At 47.8% G+C, this 20,819-nt stretch overlaps 1 protein-coding gene across 10 annotated transcripts in view; it reads right to left on the reverse strand.

Annotated features, from left to right (window-relative positions):
• Positions 1 to 20,819, reverse strand: part of LOC132887850 (latent-transforming growth factor beta-binding protein 4) — a 295,961-nt gene that overhangs the window by 58,132 nt on the left and 217,010 nt on the right. For 8 of the 10 annotated variants that reach the window (XM_060923581.1, XM_060923582.1, XM_060923578.1 and 5 more), the window contains 2 exons: positions 3,797 to 3,922; positions 3,441 to 3,566 (listed from right to left, as the gene is read on the reverse strand). The exons of the other annotated variants lie outside the window; for them this stretch is intronic. In XM_060923581.1, the coding sequence (XP_060779564.1) occupies positions 3,441 to 3,566; positions 3,797 to 3,922 (252 nt within the window). The remainder of the gene's footprint in view (positions 1 to 3,440; positions 3,567 to 3,796; positions 3,923 to 20,819) is intronic. 10 annotated transcript variants of the gene reach the window in all.

A 20,819-nucleotide genomic window follows, 5' to 3' on the forward strand; every position in this document is an offset into this window, starting at 1 on the left:
TAACATGTTCTGACAACATTTCCTGAAGAAATTGATATAAAACAAGTTACAACAACTTTGTGGTAACATTGATGTCACATCGGGCATTTAACCTTAACATCTCATCTCATCTCATTATCTGTAGCCGCTTTATCCTGTTCTACAGGGTCGCAGGCAAGCTGGAGCCTATCCCAGCTGACTACGGGCGAAAGGCGGGGTACACCCTGGACAAGTCGCCAGGCCATCACAGGGCTGACACATAGACACAGACAACCATTCACACTCACATTCACACCTACGGTCAATTTAGAGTCACCAGTTAACCTAACCTGCATGTCTTTGGACTGTGGGGGAAACCGGAGCACCCGGAGGAAACCCACACGGACACGGGGAGAACATGCAAACTCCGCACAGAAAGGCCCTCGCCGGCCACGGGGCTCGAACCCGGACCTTCTTGCTGTGAGGCGACAGCGCTAACCACTACACCACCGTGCCGCCCCTAACCTTAACATAGTCATGGAAAATACTGTATGATGTGACGTATTTGTCACAATAAGAAAAATTTTCAATTCAAAGCACATTTAAACAAATATTACAATGTCAAATTTATAAAATTATTAATAATATATGTTACAAAACACTTTTTGAATATCTGTAAGTAAAACAAACAATTTTACGGTGCTCCTAATTCAATGTAATTCTATTAATTTTTTCTGTAGTATGGCTAAACGCTACAGTGTTCAGAATGCACTAGATGTCATCTTTGGAGATGACAGTAACTTTGAGGGATGTGAAGATAGCTCAAATGAAGACCCTGAAGACCCAGATTACACTCCCAGCAAAAAAGACATGGAGAGTGATGAGTCAAGTGAGTGTGGTGATTCAGACAGTGAATCAAATGATTTAGATGAAGTACCACAAACAAACATGAACCCAGGGCAGCAAAACACTGACCAAAGAACTGACAGAGGAACTGTACAAGAAACTGTCCAAGGGACTGAACAAGTAACTGGCCAAGGAAAAAAACAATTTTCTTGGAGAAAAAAAAATGTTTGAAGCCCCTGAGTGCACATTCAAAGGCCAAAGTGTCACACCTCCAGATGATCTTTCTACTCCCCTGGAGTATTTCAGAAAGTTCATAACACCAGAAATGCTTCGTTCATTTTTTTTTCCCTCAGCACCACTGGTTCTCAAGCTTCTTGAGTGACAGATCTACTTTGTAGGAACACTCCATAGCAATCGCTTGGCTGGTTGTATGTTTGAGGATGACAAAAGTCTTGCCAAGAGAGGCAGAGGATCTGTTGATGCCAGGGTGGAGAAAGGAGAAAAGTATGGTCATTGTGAAGTGGTACGACAACAAATCTGTTACCCTGATCTCATCCTACTGTGCAACTGAGCCTCAAGACAAAGCTCGATGCTGGAGCAAATCAGACAAAGCATTTGTGGAGGTCAACAGGCTGCACATTGTGAAGGAGTACAACACATTCATGGGGGGGATAGACCTCCTTGATGCATGTGTTGCAAGGTACAAGTACCACATGAGGTCACGGAGGTGGTACCTCTACCTCTTCTGGCAAACCACCATGTTAGGCCTTGTTAATGCATGGTTGATCTACTGCCGTGACTATAAACTGTTTGGTGTCCAAAAGCCACTGAAACAAAGGATCTTCCAGGCAGAGGTTTACACTGGCCTGATTCTTTTGCAGGCACAAAGGGGTCACCCAACACTTGATGCCCCATCTCCACCACTGCCCAAGAGAGTACATGTTGGCGTTCTGGTTGATGTTCGCACTGACCAGGTTGCACACTGGCCTGTGAAGTGTGAAAAGTGTGGCCGTTGCAAATTATGCAAAGTCAATGCAACCACCACCCTCTGTGAGAAGTGTGATGTGCATCTTTGCTTCACTGAAGAACAAAATTGTTTCAGATGTTACCATTTGGCCTAGGCTACTTTGCTAAAACTGCTTAATGGGCCTGAGAGAGTGATAACAATGGTTAAAACATGGTGCTGATAATATGAAGGTTTTGTTCCCCTTCAGTATTCTTTAGTTTTTTTGCACTATGTACATGCTTTCTGAAGGTTACTACATCTGTCTGTAGCTCAGGTTTTGTTTTTTTTTTTTTTTACAGCTACAGTAACTTGTTGCATAATTACCCAATTAAGGTAGTTTTTATTATTATTCAGTTTGCAAATTTTTTGTTGTAAAACCAATCAGACATTTTTTGTTAAACTTAAACATTAAAGTTAGAATGTTATTGTATCTTATGGAAATGCAAATAAAAATACAATTATGTTACTGAACAAAAAAAACCTGTCAAGCTGATTTATTTTCAAATAAGGAATAAATTTACTATAAATGCCCAACGTGACATATATGTAACTTTCCAGATCTTTGCCAGTAGGGGTCAGAATTTAAAAAACAAATTAGAAATGTGTTCTGTGTGGTCCATTTGGTCTGTTTTATATTCCCCATAATTTTCCTTTAAGGGGAAATGGGTCCAGGTTCTTATGGGTTAAGAAAACATGTTTGGAGTTTGCCCAACAGCATGTGACAGATTCCCCAAACACATGGAAGAAGATTCTCTGGTCAAATGAGACTAAAATTGATCTTTTTGGCCATCATGGGAAATGCCATGTGTGGCGCAAACCCAACACCCTGAAAACACCATTCCTACAGTGAAGCATGGTGGCGGCAGCATCATGCTGTGGGGATATTTTTCATCTGCACTGACAGAAAAGCTAGTCATGATTGAAGGAACAATGGATAGCACTAAATACAGGGCAATTCTGGAGGAAAACCTGGATGAGTCAGCCAGAGGTTTGAGACTGGGACGAAGGTTCACGGTCCAGCAGGACAATGACTCTAAACCTACTGCTAAAGCTACATTGGAGTGGTTTAAAGGGAAACATTTAAATGTCTTTATAATGGCCTAATCAAAGCCTAGACCTCAATCCAATTGAGAATCTGTGCTATAACTTGAAGATTGCTGTGCACCAACGCAACCTATCTAACTTGAAGGAGTTGGAGCAGTTTTGCCTTGAGGAATGGACAAAAATCCCAGTGGCTAGATGTACTAAGCTAATAGAGATATAACCAAGGAGACTTGCAGCTGTAATTGCAGCAAAAGGTGGCTCTACAAAGTATTGACTGGGGGGTGTAAATATCTATGCACATTCCAGATTTCTGTTTTTTCATCTTAATTATTGTTTGTGTCACATTAAGACAACAATGTTCACCTTTAAAGTTGTAGGCATATTGTGTAAATCAAATGGTGCTAACCCCCAAAAAATCCATTTTAATTCCAGCTTGTTATGCAACAAAACAGGATAAACACAAAGGGGGTGAATATTTTTGCAAGACACTGTATAATTAAAACTGAGAAATTATGTTAATTACTGTAGATATGATAATTGTATATCAGACATGCCCATAAGTAATAAAGACATACTGAACACGTACCATGACAGAGAGTCCCATTGGCACTTGTATGGTAACCCTGAGAGCACACACACTTGTACGAGCCTTCAGTATTCATGCACTCTCCTCTAGGGAAGCAGAACTCGTCCTCCAAACATTCATTAATATCTGTTCCACCAAAAAAAATCACATTCATTTCTACAGCCAGAGAGCAGTGACAGAGTCAGTATCAGGTATTACTGTATAAGGATTAAGAGCAATATTGTAGCAGTCAGTGGCAGCTCAGAAAACGAGAGTTGAACTATGGCTAGGTTAATGTGACAAACACACAATTAGATATAGACAACAAACTGTTCATGGCAGTCCCTTGTAAGTTCCCATAATCCCTTGTCTCTGACCTCGACACTGGCGTCCAGGTCCTGTAGCGTGGAAGCCGGGCATACACTCGCACCTGTATGTGCCATTCATGTTCACGCACACACTCCTTGGCCCACATATTCCAGAGTTCTCACACTCATCAACATCTAAACAGAGGCAGGGGGAAATAGACCATGAACACAAATTTATGTTCATTTACATTTATTTTAATGATATAGTGACCTCCATGATTATCGGCACCCCTTATAAAGATTGATAAAAAGGGTTTGAAAGAATCCACCTTTTGGTGAAGTAGCTTCACTTCACACTGAAAAATGAGAAAAATCCAATCTTTAGTTGAAAAATTTATTCAGAGAAAAACAAATCCATCATCAAGAAATAATTATTTTCGGTTCCGGTGACGTCATCATCCTCAATGGCAGCCTAAAATAACAGCTCCCTCGTGAAAATAGTTATTTCTCCCCATTAGACCATGGAATACTAGGTTTTCAGGTACTACTTGAACAGACAAGAGGGGCAAGAATGGGGAAGAAGCAAACAAACAAAGAAAATACCGATGCAGTGCTTGCAAATGAAGAAAATCTTGAGAACAGCTCCCCTACACAGGCACAAGATGGCGGAGCTAATGCTAACCGTTACTCAAATGATGCCGCAAGTCTGACCAAAGTTTTGGAGGAAATTCGGGACTTCCAAAGAGACACAAAAGAACAACTAAACGATATTAAATCAGAGATCACTAACATCAACCAAAAAATAGCGGCGGCAGAGGTGCGAATTGAAAAAGTGGAAGACTGTGTTCAAAACGTGGAGCAAGTGTTGAACAAGATGATAAAAGTCATGTATCAGCAAGAAAACAAGCTACTCGATCATGAAGGAAGATCCCGACGGGAGAATTTAAGGATATACAATGTTCCCGAAGGAGCCGAGGGATCATCTATGGTGGAGTTTGTGGGAAAACTATTACAGGACATGCTGGCGATCCTCCCAACTGAGGAGCTTGGCATTGAGAGGGCATACTGTGCGCTGGCGCCAAGACCCGCCGGAGACAGGGAAGATAAGCCGCGGTCAATAATAGCCAAATTCCTCCGCTACAGGATTAAAGAAGAGATTCTGCGCAAGGCTTAGGGAAAGAAGGTTTTTCTGAATGTGAGGCTAATATACTTTGACCAGGATTACCCCCCAGCAGTCCTGCAGAAGAGGAAGGAATATGCTGAGGCGAAGCGAGTGTTAAAGCAGAGAAATATCCACTTCCAGACTCCGTTCCCAGCTAAACTACGAGTGTTTTACGAGGATGGGACGCAACTGTATCGGACAGCTGAGGAAGCAACCATAGACATGAAGGACGGAGGGCTGCCAGTCAGCGTGATTACACCGAGGGAGAGTCTGGCTGAGCAGCTGTCCCACTCCACCTGGGAAACAGTGGGAAGACCGAGCCGGCGAGGGACAGGTGAGGAGCGAGAGAAAAGTATCAAGGAGAGACTGCAAGCCTTCAGAAGGCAGCTCTCACCCTCTCCAGAGGAGTTATAATTTCTGATTGACTTTTAAAGTGTCGGAGAGCTAAACAGAACTTAAAATAGGCGGTGTTGTGTTCACTTCAAGATATTTGTATTTATACCTTTACCCCAGTTAAGATGAGAATATATACAGGCAAGGGATGCATAAGGACACATTTTCTGTGTAATGAACAGAGACCTTTTCCTCTTCTTTCCGAGTGCCATGGTGGGGGCCCTCAGCCAATAGGTGGGAGACGCTTTCCCCCCCACAGCTAGACGTTTTATCTAGCTTAGCTCAGGGTCATCTATTAGAGACCCCAGCCTTGGAATCACATTTTTATTATTTTTTTTAAATTTATCTCTTACTTATGTTCGGTGTTCTTGTTTGTTCAGGGAGTAGATCTGTTCAGTCTCATTTTGTTTATTCTGTTGATACACTTACAAGTAAATACACATGGCTAGTGACAAAGTAAAATTCATCTTGTTTAATGTCAATGGGCTGTTGAATCCGATCAAACATAGTAAAATCCTATCTAAAGTGAGGACAGAACAAGCCCATGTAGTTTATTTACAGGAGACCCACTTGACAGATAAGGAGCATGTAAAATAAAAAAAAAAAACAAGGGCTTCACTAATCTGTTTTTTTCTTCATACAAATCAGGACATAGGAGAGGAGTTGCTACCCTCATTTCAAACAAGCTAAATTTTGAAAAAGTATTCGAAATGGATGATAAGGAGGGCAGATTTATTTTAGTAAGGGGTAAGATAGATGGGAATCCAATTACCCTATTGAACATCTATGCACCCCCAGGGTGTGATATCAGTTTCTTCCAAAAAATCACTAATATTATGGTAATGGAAACAGAAGGTCTTTTGATCTGTGGATGGGATTTAAATATACATTTAAATATACATCTACAGCCAAAGTTAGACTCGTCTAGTAGCAAAACCCATGTTATGAAGTCCCTATATAAGAAAGTAAATATACTTTTTGAGGAGGTGGGCTTAATTGACATATGGCAAGACTTTTTCCCTAACAGAAGGGATTACACTCACTATTCTGCCCCTCACTCTCTCTGTACAAGAACAGATTATTTCATAACATTTGGGAAGGATAAAGATAAAATACATACTTGTGGAATAGACAAGACAATATACAAAAGACACTACATGTTATAGATCATATACAAAAAATAAAATTAAAGCAATTGTGATAAGCATAGATGCTGAAAAGGCTTTCGATTCGGTCAACTGGAACTTTCTCTACAGAGTCCTACACAGATTCGGCTTCCATGATGCAATTATTAAAACCATACAGGCACTATATGACAATCCTACTGCTAGGATTAAAATCAATGGATATTTATCAAATAATTTTACCCTAGAAAGGGGCACCAGACAGGGTTGTGCATGGTCACCATTACTCTTCGCATTATATTTGGAACCACTAGCTCAGTACATTAGACAAAATGAAGACATCAAGGGAATCACTACTAAAGGGATGGAATATAAATTGGCCTGCTATGCAGATGACATTTTGATTTACCTTGGGCACCCAACGTACTCACTACCTAAATTGATGCAATCATTTGAGCAGTATGGTCAATTATCAGGGTACAAATCAATATAAGTGTTAGGACTAGGACTGTTTTGGCCTCTAGAGGCCGCTGTTATTTCCTTTTCGTGTCATGTTTATTTTGGCCTCTAGAGGCCGCCACTGTTCCTGTGTTTTGTGTTTTTGTTAATTGCCTGTTTAGTCCTGATTATCTTCACCTGTGTCCCTAATTAGTTTGTGTATTTATACCCCTGAGTTCAGTCCTCTTGTCACTGAGTCTTTGTGCCGTTATGTTTATCTCCAGTTTCCTCTGTACTGTGTTCTTTGTTTTGCACTTTGCTTTTCTTTTGGATTATACTCTTTGTTTTTTTTTTTTGTTTTTTTGTTTTGCCCTGTATATAGTGTATATAGTATAAATAAAACCTTTTGATTCTTTTTCTACTTCCGCCTCACGCCTCTGCATTTGAGTCATCCCCCTGGTGGCCTAGTGGGGGTTTGCTGGATTATCACACCAACGAACCAGGTTTGAATCCCAGCTAAACCCTAACAGAAAGACTCAGTCATGACCGACTCAGCAGAGGCTGCTTCAACTGTCTACCCGGCCAACCTTCAGGGAATTATGGCAGCTTTGACACGCTTCGGAGCGACCATGGATGCTCATGGACGTACGCTCACCAGCCAACGTGAGGCCCTTGCTCGCCACGAGGAACTGCTTCAGCAAATCAGGAAAACCCTGGCACAGCTGACATCTCTGCCTGCATCTCCTGATCCAGCTCCCGCTCCTGCTCCTGTGCCTCCTGCCATGCTGCCTTCTTCACCTCGCGAACCCAGCCTTCCTGCACCACAGAGGTACGATGGCAAGCACAGTGAGTGCCGAGAGTTCCTTACCCAGTGTCAACTCACCTTTGAGCTTCAGCCTACCACCTACACTACGGATCGCCGCAAGATTGCCTTTGTGATAACCTTATTAGCTGGTAAGGCGCGAGCCTGGGCTACTGCTATCTGGCAAAGACAGGGACCTGAGTGCCTTGATTTCCAGCTGTTTTCTGAAGAGATGCTTCGGGTCTTCGATCAGGCGGACATCAGTACCGACGCAGCCCGAAAGCTCATGTCCATCCGGCAAGGAGGAAGCGTCGCAGATTACGCCATCTCGTTCCGAACGCTCGCAGCAGTAAGTGGATGGAACGAGACTGCCCTGGTGTCAGCCTTCCACCATGGTCTGTCTGACCCCATCAAGGACGGTCTGGCCTCTATTGGATGCCCAAGTGACCTTGAAACCCTCATCTCACATGCTATTCGTCTGGACAACAGGATGAGAGAACGCCACCAAGCCTTGAGCCCCCCCAGCCTCCCTACCTCTACCTGGAAACCGTCTACCTCCTTCAGTGACTGTCCAGAACCCATGCAAGTGGGTCATACTCGCCTCTCCGCATCTGAGAGGGAGCGCAGAAGGAGGGACAAGTGCTGCATCTACTGTGGCAAGCTGGGTCACTTCCGAGCATCATGTCCCGAACTCTTGGGAAAAGGACCGCCCCGTCCAGCCGAGGGAGGGTTGTGACGGGGCCTACCCTCTCTCCCGGACTCCCTGGCCAAGGAATCTACATCCCGGTCTCCATCTCCTGGGGTGAGTCTGTCCACTCTTGTCAAGCTTTGTTAGACTCAGGGGCGGCTGGGAACTTTATGTATATTCACTTCGCCCAAAGCATCAATATTCCTACTGCACCTCTTGAAGTCCCACTGTCTGTGTCTGCCCTCGATGGCCAAGCATTAGGTGATGGAAGAGTCACCCAAGTTACTTCTCCAGTCTTCCTCCAGTCTCAAGGAAGAAATATCCCTGCACCTGATTCCTTCACCTGAGTTCCCAGTTATTCTAGGCCTTCCTTGGCTTACTCGCCACAACCCTCGCATAGACTGGGTAACAAGCCAGGTTGTGGAATGGGGCCCTGCATGCCATGCCTCTTGTCTGCTCTCTAGCTCTCCTGTGTCTCCTGCCGAGCCCCCTGATCTCACCGAGTTATCTCAAGTTCCCACAGAGTACTGGGATCTCAAGGAGGTGTTCAGCAAGAGCAGGGCCACCGTTCTTCCTCCGCACCGGGCCTATGACTGTGCCATCGACTTGCTCCCTGGGACTACCCCTCCTCATGGCAGACTGTTTTCCCTCTCTCAGCCAGAACGCAAGGCCATGGAGGAATACCTCAAAGATGCCCTGGTCTCTGGGTTCATTCGACCCTCCACCTCACCTGCTGGAGCCGGCTTCTTCTTTGTCGGCAAGAAGGATGGGGGGCTCCGACCATGTATTGACTACAGGGGCCTGAACAAGATCACTGTGCGCAACCGATATCCCCTTCCGCTGATGTCCACTGCTTTCGACCTGCTCCAAGGCGCCACCGTCTTCACCAAGTTGGACCTACGGAACGCATACCACCTCATCCGTATCCGACAGGGAGATGAGTGGAAGACTGCCTTTAACACCCCGTCTGGGCACTACGAATACCAGGTGATGCCCTTCGGACTCACCAACGCACGCCCTTCGGACTCACCAACGCACCAGCTGTTTTTCAGGCCCTAATCAACGATGTCTTAAGGGACATGATTAACCTGTACGTTTTTGTCTACCTCGATGACATCCTTATCTTTTCCAAGACCGTGCAGGAGCACCGCCACCATGTCCGCCAGGTTCTCCAGAGGCTGCTACAGAACAATCTGTTCGCCAAGGCCCAGAAATGCGAATTTCATGTTCCCGAGGTCTCCTTTCTGGGATTTATTGTACGGACAGGCCAACTCCAAATGGACCCTGCCAAGACCCTGGCCGTCCGGGATTGGCCTACTCCCAAGTCCGTTAAGGAGGTTCAGCGGTTCTTAGGATTCGCTAACTTCTACCGCAAGTTCATCAGGAACTTCAGTTCTGTGGCAGCACCCATGTCAGACCTCACTAAAGGGACAGGTGGATCTTATGTCTGGTCTCCTCAGGCGGAAAAGGCGTTCAAAGACCTCAAGGACCGCTTCTGCACGGCACCCATTCTGGTCCTCCCGGACACCTCCCAACCATTCATCGTGGAGGTGGACGCCTCGGACAGTGGTGTCGGCGCGGTGCTCTCTCAACGTTCAGAAGGAAAGCTGCACCCCTGCGCTTACTTCTCCCACTGCCTGAGTCCTGCGGAGTCCCGGTACGATGTGGGGGATCGAGAACTGCTAGAGGTCAAACTGGCCCTTGAGGAGTGGAGGCACTGGCTGGAGGGAGCGCAACATCCATTCCTGGTTTGGACTGACCACAAGAACCTGGAGTACCTCCAGCAAGCCAAGAGACTGAACCCTCGACAGGCTAGGTGGGCCCTGTTTTTCAGTCGGTTTGACTTCACCCTCTCGTACCGCCCCGGCTCCAAGAACACCAAACCTGATGCACTGTCCAGGCTGTTCTCTGCCACTAACAGGGAGAATGAAGTTGGGCCTATTATCCCGGTGTCCCGGATTGTGGCCCCTGTCCGCTGGGGTATTGAGGAGGCTGTTCGACGAGCCCAACGCCAGGACCCTGGTCCTGGGACGGGGCCACCGGGCCTCTTGTACGTCCCACATCAAGCCCGGGCCAAGGTTCTCCAGTGGGGTCACTCTTCCCCTCTCACCGCCCACCCGGGAGCTCGGAGGACCCTGGACTTCCTCAAAAGACGCTTCTGGTGGCCTAACATGGAGAAGGAAGTAAGGTCATTTGTCCTGTCCTGTGAGGTTTGCACCAGAACCAAGAACCCATGACAGCATCCCCAGGGTCTTCTGCATCCTCTGACCATTCCCCGGCGTCCCTGGTCCCACGTGGCAGTCGACTTCATCACGGGTCTCCCTGAGTCACAAGGTAACACTGTCATTTTGGTCATAGTTGACAGATTCTCCAAGGCCTGCCGCTTCATACCACTGTGCAAACTCCCCTCTGCTCTTGAAACAGCTAAACTTATGTTCAATCATGTCTTCCGAGTCTTTGGTCTTCCACAGGACATCGTCTCAGACCGAGGGCCCAAGTTCTCCTCCCGAGTGTGACACGGGTTCTGCAAGGTCATCGGAGCCACTGCCAGCCTCTCCTCTGGGTTTCACCCACAGTCCAATGGTCAGATGGAGAGGCTCAACCAGGACCTGGAAACCACCCTGCGAGACCTGGCTATGGATAACCCGACATCGTGGAACACCTGGCTGCCATGGGCAGAGTATGCCCACAACACCCTGCAGTCATCGGCCACCAAGCTGTCACCATTCCAGTGCCAATTCGGGTTCCAGCCACCTCTGTTCCCGGACCAGGAGGAGGACGCGGGGGTGCCCTCGGTCAACCAATATGTGAGACGGTGTCGCAAGACCTGGAGCAAGGTCAGGAAGACCCTCATACAGACCTCCAGAACCAACCAGACTCAGGCCAACCGCCATAGAAGACCTGCACACGCTTTCCGCCCTGGGCAGCGGGTTTGGCTGTCCACTAAGGACCTTCCGCTGCGGGTGGAGAACCGCAAGCTTGCTCCTCGCTACATTGGCCCCTTCAAGGTGGTGCGCAGGGTGAACCCTGTCTCCTACCGGCTCCAGTTGCCCCGGACTCTGAGGATCAACCCCACTTTCCATGTTTCCCTGTTGCGGCCCGTACTGACGTCTACGTATGCCCCTGCCCCTAGGAACCCCCCACCCCCCCGCATCTTCCAGGGGCAGACTGTGTTCACTGTGCATCGCCTGCTTGACTCCCGCCGGGTCTGCGGCGGGTTGCAATATCTGGTGGACTGGGAGGGTTATGGTCCTGAGGAGCGCTGCTGGGTTCCTGCTCGGGATGTCCTAGATAAAGAACTATGTCGGGACTTCCATTCGGCCCATCCGGATCGCCCTGGGAACGTCAGGAGACGCTCCTAGAGGGGGGGGTCCTGTTAGGACTAGGACTGTTTTGGCCTCTAGAGGCCGCTGTTATTTCCTTTTCGTGTCATGTTTATTTTGGCCTCTAGAGGCCGCCACTGTTCCTGTGTTTTGTGTTTTTGTTAATTGCCTGTTTAGTCCTGATTATCTTCACCTGTGTCCCTAATTAGTTTGTGTATTTATACCCCTGAGTTCAGTCCTCTTGTCACTGAGTCTTTGTGCTGTTATGTTTATCTCCAGTTTCCTCTGTACTGTGTTCTTTGTTTTGCACTTTGCTTTTCTTTTGGATTATACTCTTTGTTTTTTTTTGTTTTTTGTTTTGCCCTGTATATAGTGTATATAGTATAAATAAAACCTTTTGATTCTTTTTCTACTTCCGCCTCACGCCTCTGCATTTGAGTCATCCCCCTGGTGGCCTAGTGGGGGTTTGCTGGATTATCACACCAACGAACCAGGTTTGAATCCCAGCTAAACCCTAACAATAAGTAAAACCCAGTTACTCTCATATAATTATAGCCCACCAGGAGAAATCAAAAGTAGTTACCCCTTAGCATGGTAAACAGAGTCTTTTAAATACTGAAGCATCAACCTACCAAAAGATCTTACAAAATTATCAGAACACAACTATCTACCTATACATAAAAAAATAAAGGATGACATAGTGAGATGGAACTTAATTCCTTTCTTCAGCCTTAGTTCAAGAATTTATTCTATTAAAATGAATATATTGCAAAGATTTTTATATTTATTTCAAACCCTGCCAATAGAGATTAACCAAAACCAATTTGCGATCTAAAATGCTATCTAGGTATATATGGCAAGGTAAAAGACCAAGGGTCCGTCTCAAAACTTTACAGCTAGCTAAACAAAAGCGAGGATGGGGCTTGCCTTATTTTAGATATTATTATTTGGCAGCGCAGATGAGAGCAGTGATATGCTGGTGCAACCCGTCATATACTGATCAATGGAAAAACATTGAGGAAAAAACACCCTCCATCCCCACACAGGCAATCTTAGCTGATAACCTACAAAACCACATAAATAACATTGATAACCCATGGGTGAAATGGACCCTTAAAACATGGAAAACTATCATAAAGGAACATGAACTTGAGAGCGATATTACAACTCTTAAATGGTGTGCTTATGACTCAGACTTTACACCTAATAAATTGGACTCTAGATTCAAGGACTGGATAGCTAAGGGTATAACAGCCTTATGTAGTGTAATGAAAGATGAAAAACTGGTCAGTTTTGAAACGCTTAAAAAGATACTGTAGCGCGTATCAAGTGTAGGTGGAGCACAGAGGACGGCAGGACAATGCTTTGAGGCAGATAAGGCTATTTATTTTCACAACTTTTCAGTCGGAGTAATCTCATACACACACTTCGTCTGGTCCCGGGTTGCGCTCCCTCCGCTCTCTCTCTGCCTCCTTAAATAGGGAGCGGTTACTGGGAAAACACACACAAACACAGGTTAATTACCGTCAGGTGTAGCGATTCTGCCACTCACCTTCCCCGGCTCCACCCTCCTGTCACAGACCGGCTCTTGACCACGCCCCCGCTGCCACATACCCCCACCGCCCGACTCAGGCCGGGTGCCCGTCCGGCCCGCAGCCGACTCCCCCCCCCCCCCTTGACGGGAGAGGAAGTCCGCCACGACCATCTGCGCCCCCGGCCTGTGGACCACCTTGAAGTTGAAGGGTTGGAGTGCCAGATACCAATGGGTGATCTGCGCGTTGGCATCCTTCATGCGGTGGAGCCACTGGAGGGGCGCGTGGTCCGAACAGAGGGTGAAAGAGCGCCCCAGCAGGTAGTAACGGAGGGCGAGGACCGCTCACTTGATCGCCAGGCACTCTTTCTCAATTGTGCTGTAGCGCCCCTCATGCACTGACAGCTTCCGGCTGATGTATAGGACTAGGCGGTCCTCCCCCTCCACCTGCTGGGACAAAACGGCCCCCAGCCCTCTGTCCGACGCATCCGTCTGCAACAAAAAGGGAGAGAGAAGTCAGGGGAGTGTAAAAGTGGCCCCCCACACAGTGCAGCCTTTACCTCAGAGAAAGCCCGCTGGCACTGCTCCGTCCACTGGACCGGATCTGGCGCCCCCTTTTTAGTGAGGTCAGTCAGCGGGCTGGTGACGTCCGAATAATTAGGTATAAACCTACGATAGTAGCCAGCCAGCCCCAGGAACTGTCTCACCCCCTTTTTGGTCTTGGGCCTCGGGCAGGCCGCAATCGCTGCTGTCTTATTAATTTGGGGACGCACCTGCCCGTTGCCCAAGTGGAAGCCCAGATACCGTACTTCCACCCGCCCAATCGCACACTTCTTCGGGTTGGCAGTGAGTCCCGCCCGCCTCAGCGACCTAAGGACGGCCCTCAGGTGTTGTAGGTGCCGCTGCCAGTCATTACTATAAATGATGATATCGTCTAGGTAAGCGGCCGCATAGGTGGCGTGGGGCCGGAGGACCCGGTCCATCAGCCGCTGAAACGTAGCGGGCGCCCCAAACAGCCCAAACGGAAGTGTGACGAACTGGTGTAAGCCGAACGGTGTGGAAAAGGCCATTTTTTCCTGGGATAATGGAGTCAAGGGGATCTGCCAATATCCCTTCATCAAATCCAGTGTCGAGTAAAAGCGAGCCATGCCTAGTCGATCGAGCAGCTCATCAATACGAGGCATTGGGTATGCGTCGAATTTAGACACCGCGTTGACTTTTCTATAGTCCACACAGAACCGGACCGAGCTGTCGGCCTTAGGAACCAAGACCACCGGGCTGCTCCAGTCACTGTGGGACTCCTCGAAGATGCCCATTTTGAGCATGGCCTGAAGTTCTTCCTGAACCACCTTTTTTTGGTGTTTGGGTAATCTATAAGGACAGCTACGCACTACTACCCCCGGGGGCGTCTCTATGTGGTGTTCTATGAGGTTAGTGCAACCGGGCAGGGGCGAGAACACATTCGAAAACTCGGCCTGCAACTGGGCGACCTCCGTGAGTTGGGTCGGGGAGAGGTGGTCTCCACAGGGGACCGGAGAGGTACGTGATGCCAATGACCCTTTTTGGACCTCCGGCCCCAGCTCCGCCTTCTCTGGAACTACCGACACCAACGCCACGGGGACCTCCTCGTTCCAGAGTTTCAGCAGATTGAGGTGGTAGATCTGTAGTGCCCCCTCCCTGTCCGTTCGCCTAACCTCATAGTCGACGTCCCCGACTCGCCGTGTGACCTCAAAGGGTCCTTGCCACTTGGCGATTAATTTGGAGCTCGACGTGGGCAACAGGACGAGTACCTTATCTCCCGGAGTGAACTCTCTAAGGCGTGTGCCCTTGTTGTACAGGCGGGCTTGCCGTTCCTGGGCCTGCCGCAAATTCTCCTGAGTTAGGTGGATGAGCGTGTGGAGTTTTGCGTGCAGATCCATAACGTACTGAATTTTGTTTTTGCTCTGTGAAGGTCCCTCCTCCCAATTTTCCCGCAGTACATCTAAGATGCCGCGCGGCTTACGCCCATATAATAATTCAAACGGGGAGAACCCCGTGGAGGCTTGGGGGACCTCTCGCACTGCAAACAACAAGGGTTCGAGCCACTTATCCCAGTTACGTGCGTCCTCACTTACGAATTTTTTGATAATATTCTTGAGGGTGCGATTGAACCGTTCAACTAAACCGTCCGTCTGTGGGTGATAAATGCTGGTGCGGATCGGCTTAATACCCAGTAGCCCATACAGTTCGCTAAGTGTTCGTGACATAAACGAGGTGCCTTGGTCAGTCAGAATCTCTTTCGGGATTCCAACCCAGGAGATGACGTGGAAGAGGGCCTCCGCAATACTGCGTGCTGAGATATTGCGAAGAGGCACCGCTTCCGGGTATCGCGTTGCATAGTCCACCAGAACCAATATAAAGCGGTACCCTCATGTTGACCGATCTAATGGCCCGACGAGCTCCATCCCAATTCTTTCGAACGGGGTCTCGATTAATGGTAGGGGGCGCAAGGGCGCTTTTGGAATGGCCGCTGGATTTACTAACTGGCATTCGCGGCACGCTGTACACCACTTACAGACGTCGCCGCGAATCCCCGGCCAATAGAATCGGCCCATTATCCGGGCGAGTGTCTTATCCTGCCCGAGGTGTCCAGCCATGGGATTAAAGTGAGCCGCCTGGAATACCAATTCCCGGTGGCTCTTTGGAATTAACAACTGGGTGACTCGCTCTTTCGTCTGAGTGTCCTGCGTCACTCGGTATAACCTATCCTTCAAAATGGAAAAATAGGGGAAGGACGGGGTGACGTTCGGCTGGAGCGTCTGACCATCGATTACTCTCACTTGGTCAAACGCGTGTCACAGAGTCTCGTCTCGCGATTGTTCCAGTGGGAAATCCGCGAGGGATTCCCCAATAGAAAGAGGAGGGGCCGGTGGCTCCTCACTTTGTCGCGGAGATGACGTAGACGGCTCTGCAACCGCAGCTCCAGCCAAAGCGACACCGGGACCTTCCCCTGTCAACCGGCAGGACCCACTCTTTACTAGGCGTGCCATTAAACCCCGAAATCCCGGCCAATCAGTCCCCAAGATCAAAGAGTGGATAAGGCGAGGATTAACCGCTGCCTTCACTATCGATTTTTCCCCTCTGAAATGTATGTGGACCGACACCAACGGGTAGCTGTGAATATCCCCGTGCACACACAACACCTTCACCCCTTGTGCTCCCCCCAATGCCTCGTCTTGCACCAGGCTTTGGCGGATCGAGGTCTGATTGCAACCCGAATCCACCAACGCCTGATATGTAGCCCCTTGTACACTTACCGGTATGCGATACGCTCCGGCCCGATCGAGGGCAGCCTCTGGCACGTCGGGGATCCGCACCACCGCCCCCGGTTCCCCGCAGTGCCAGCAAACCGGCCCGGGCCTTCCCTCTGCAGCTGTGTTCTGGGGCTCACTCACCTGAGGGGGGGGAGAGACAGACACAGAAGGGAGAAACGGGAGGGCACCACGGGTGCAGCGGGCTGGCTGGGGTGGAGCCGGCCCCCGCCTCCGTGGTGGGGGAATGGGGCGAGGACGGGACACGGGAGGAGGGGGGGAGAAAGAGAGAGAGAAGAGGAGAGAGATGATGATGTCGTCCGCTGTCCTGCCGCCGGAACAGCCGCCAGATGATCCTCCGCCAGTCCCACGGCCTGATCCAGCGACGCCGGGCGGTGGCACTGGACCCACTCCACGGTTCCGGCTGGTAAGCGGGCGATGAACTGTTGCAGCGCCACCTGGTCAATGATTCCCTCGGCGTCGCGATCTTCGGCCCTCAGCCACCGCCAGCAGGCGTCCCGGAGCTGCTGGCCGAACGCGAACGGGCTGCTGACTTCCTCCATCCGCAGCACGTGGAAGCGCTGGCGCTGCTGCTCCGGCGTGCGCCCCACGCGCTGGAGGACAGCCCGGCGAAGGTCGGCATAGGCCAGCCTGCGGTCGGCGGGGAGCTGTAGTGCGGCCAGCTGCGCCTCTCCCATCAGGGGTCGTCCTGCAGGCCCATCTTGGTCAAGGTGAGGGGAGACGGGCCCGCGGCCGGGGCGCTGGTGGACCCCGCCGACGCGAGGAGACGCCGGAACGCCTCTCGATCTTCCTACTGGGCCAGCACCAGGGCTTCAAAGCGGCGCTCCTGCTCCTTCCGGAGCGTTACAAGTGCCTGGTGCTGGCTCTGCTGAGCCGTGGCGAGGGCGTGGACCAAGTCCGCGAACGGGGAGGATTCCATGGGGCTGCTGTGTTGGTGCTCCACCTTAATCCCGGGTTTCGGCACCATTGTAGCGCGTATCGAGTGTGGGTGGAGCACAGAGGACGGCAGGACAATGCTTTGAGGCAGATAAGGCTATTTATTTTCACAACTTTTCAGTCGGAGTAATCTCATACACACACACACTTCATCTGGTCCCAGGTTGCGCTCCCTCCGCTCTCTCTCTGCCTCCTTAAATAGGGAGCGGTTACTGGGAAAACACACACAAACACAGGTTAATTACCATCAGGTGTAGCGATTCTGCCACTCACCTTCCCCGGCTCCACCCTCCTGTCACAGACCGGCGCTTGACCACGCCCCCGCTGCCACAGATACATTTATTAGAAAAACAAGACTTCTATCGATATCTGCAGCTGCGGCACTACGTTGATACGAAGATGAAAAATGTAACAAACACGTTTGACTGAATTGTTTACAAAAGCCTATAATTCAAAAACTATTGATAGAACTATTTCATGCTTGTATAAGGGACCGTCGAATTTGAAACCACATTCAACTTTATATATTAAAATAAAATGGGAGAAGGAAGGAGACATAACTATATCTGAGGAAGAATGGACAACAATATGGAGGTATCAATGGATGTGTACCAGCTCACAGAAGTGGAGGGAATTTGGCTGGAAAAGCCTGATTAGGTAATTTATTACGCTTTCTCAGAAGTCTCACTATGATAATAACTCCCCTGTCTGTTGGAGGAACTGCGGAAATCAAAGTGCAAACCATTATCATATTTTCTGGGACTGCCCGGTCATGAAGGACTATTGGAGAGAGATACACAATGTCCTACAGGATATCTTCAAATGTGAAATACCCCTTGAGAGTAAGACTATGTTTTTCGGACACATACCTGAGGAATGGCCGTAAAAAGATAAACATTTAATAAATATCTTGCTGGTGACCTGTAAAAAGAGTATTACCAGGAAATGGTTATCACAGGAGAGCCCAACTTTAAATATATGGATGGACATTACAATGGGCATTTATAAAATGGAGAAGATAACAGCTTTTGTTAATCACAAATTGGAGAAATTAGCTTCACATTGGGAAAACTGGGTCAAGTATGTCACGCCCCATAGGCCTGATTTTATTTTCACAAACCAGTGACTGTGTTGTATAAAAAGGATCACTCCCTACTTGTATATAGGTTTTTTTTTTCTTCTTCTTGTTTGTTTTTCTTTTCATTCTTCAGATACAAAACAAAAATGCTATTTTGGCATTTGGGGCAGACAGCAGATGTAAGATGTATGAACATATGATGTACCGGATGTGAATGTCTGACTCTGAATCTCATATCATCTCTAGCTGCTTTGTCCTTCTACAGGGTCGCAGGCAAGCTGGAGCCTATCCCAGCTGATTACGGGCGAAAGGCGGGGTACACCCTGGACAAGTCACCAGGTCATCACAGGGCCTGACTCTGAATGTCAATAAAAAATAAATTACAAAAAAAAAAGAAACAATTATTTTCACCAAAAACACAGGCATCACTGCATTTAATACTTTGTACAACCTTCCTTTGCCAGTAAAACAGCACTGAGTCTTCTCCCATAACATTTTATAAGGATGGAGATACAGAGCAGGGCATCAGAGACCATTCCTCTTTACACAATCTCTCCAGATCACCCAGGGTCCAAAGGCCCTCTCTTGTGCACTCCTCTTCAGCTCACCCCACAGGCTTTCACTGGGGTTCAGCTCAGGGGACTTAGATGGCCATTGTAGAAGATTGATTCTGTGGTCAGCTAACAATTTTTGTGTTGATTTGGACATATGCTTCAGATCATTGTCCTGCCGGAAGATCCAGTGATGACCCAGTTTTAGTTTCCTGGCAGAGGCAGCCAGATTTTGATTTAAAATTTCCTGATATTTCATGGAGTCCATGATGCTATGTATCCTAACTAGATTTCCAGGGCCTTTGGAGGAAAAACAGCCCCCAAACATCACAGAAGTTCCACCATATTTGACAGTTGGGATCAGGTTCTTTTCATTATAGCCATCCTTCTTTTCATGCCAAACCCATCTTGAGTGTTTTTTGCCAAAAATGTCCATTTTTGTTACATCAGATCATAGAACACGGTTCTAGTCAAAGTTGTAGTAATAGAAGAAAAACAAAATGGTGGAGCATGTTGCTGAACCAACCGAGGACTAAATAACAACTCTACTCAAAAACAACCCCCCCAAAATACAAAAAGCAACAAAATATGGAATGAAAGTATTTGATGGTAAGAATGTATATCTTATTTTTCAAGAATTATTATTACAGCATTTTTCACAAATTGTCATTTTGCCAGTTTCTTTACATTCGAAACAGAAATGATTTTGTCGGATGTTTTGTAAAAAGTTTTTATTTATCGAATTTGCAAAAAAAAAAAAAAAAATGCTGTTTCTCAAAATCCAGTGAATGTGGATAGAATAAAACAATTATCCTGCTCAATCTTGTTGTACATGGCTTATATCTCAACAGCTATCAGCTCAACAACTCAATTTCGTGGAATAACTCATCTCATTATCTCTAGCCGCTTTATCCTTCTACAGGGTCGCAGGCAAGCTGGAGCCTATCCCAGCTGACTACGGGCGAAAGGCAGGGTACACCCTGGACAAGTCGCCAGGTCATCACAGGGCTGACACATAGACACAGACAACCATTCACACTCACATTCACACCTACGGTCAATTTAGAGTCACCAGTTAACCTAACCTGCATGTCTTTGGACTGTGGGGGAAACCGGAGCACCCGGAGGAAACCCACGCGGACACGGGGAGAACATGCAAACTCCACACAGAAAGGCCCTCGCCAGCCCCGGGGCTCGAACCCAGGACCTTCTTGCTGTGAGGCGACAGCGCTAACCACTACACCACTGTGCCGCCGGAATAACTTATATATATATATATATATATATAAAAAAACCCGATTCCAAAAAAGTTGGGACAAAGTACAAACGGAATGCAATAATTTACAAATCTCAAAAACTGATATTGTATTCACAATAGAACATAGACAACATATCAAATGTCGAAAGTGAGACATTTTGAAATTTCATGACAGCAACAAATCTCAAAAAAGTTGGGACAGGGGCAATAAGAGGCTGGAAAAGTTAAAGGTACAAAAAAGGAACAGCTCGAGGACCAAATTGCAACTCATTAGGTCAATTGGCAATAGGTCATTAACATGACTGGGTATAAAAAGAGCATCTTGGAGTGCAGCGGCTCTCAGAAGTAAAGATGGGAAGAGGATCACCAATCCCCCTAATTCCGCGCCGACAAATAGTGGAGCAATATCAGAAAGGAGTTCAACAGTGTAAAATTGCAAAGAGTTTGAACATATCATCATCTACAGTGCATAATATCATCAAAAGATTCAGAGAATC

This window comes from Neoarius graeffei, chromosome 6 (genome assembly GCF_027579695.1).
Source record: "Neoarius graeffei isolate fNeoGra1 chromosome 6, fNeoGra1.pri, whole genome shotgun sequence".
Taxonomy (NCBI): domain Eukaryota; kingdom Metazoa; phylum Chordata; class Actinopteri; order Siluriformes; family Ariidae; genus Neoarius; species Neoarius graeffei.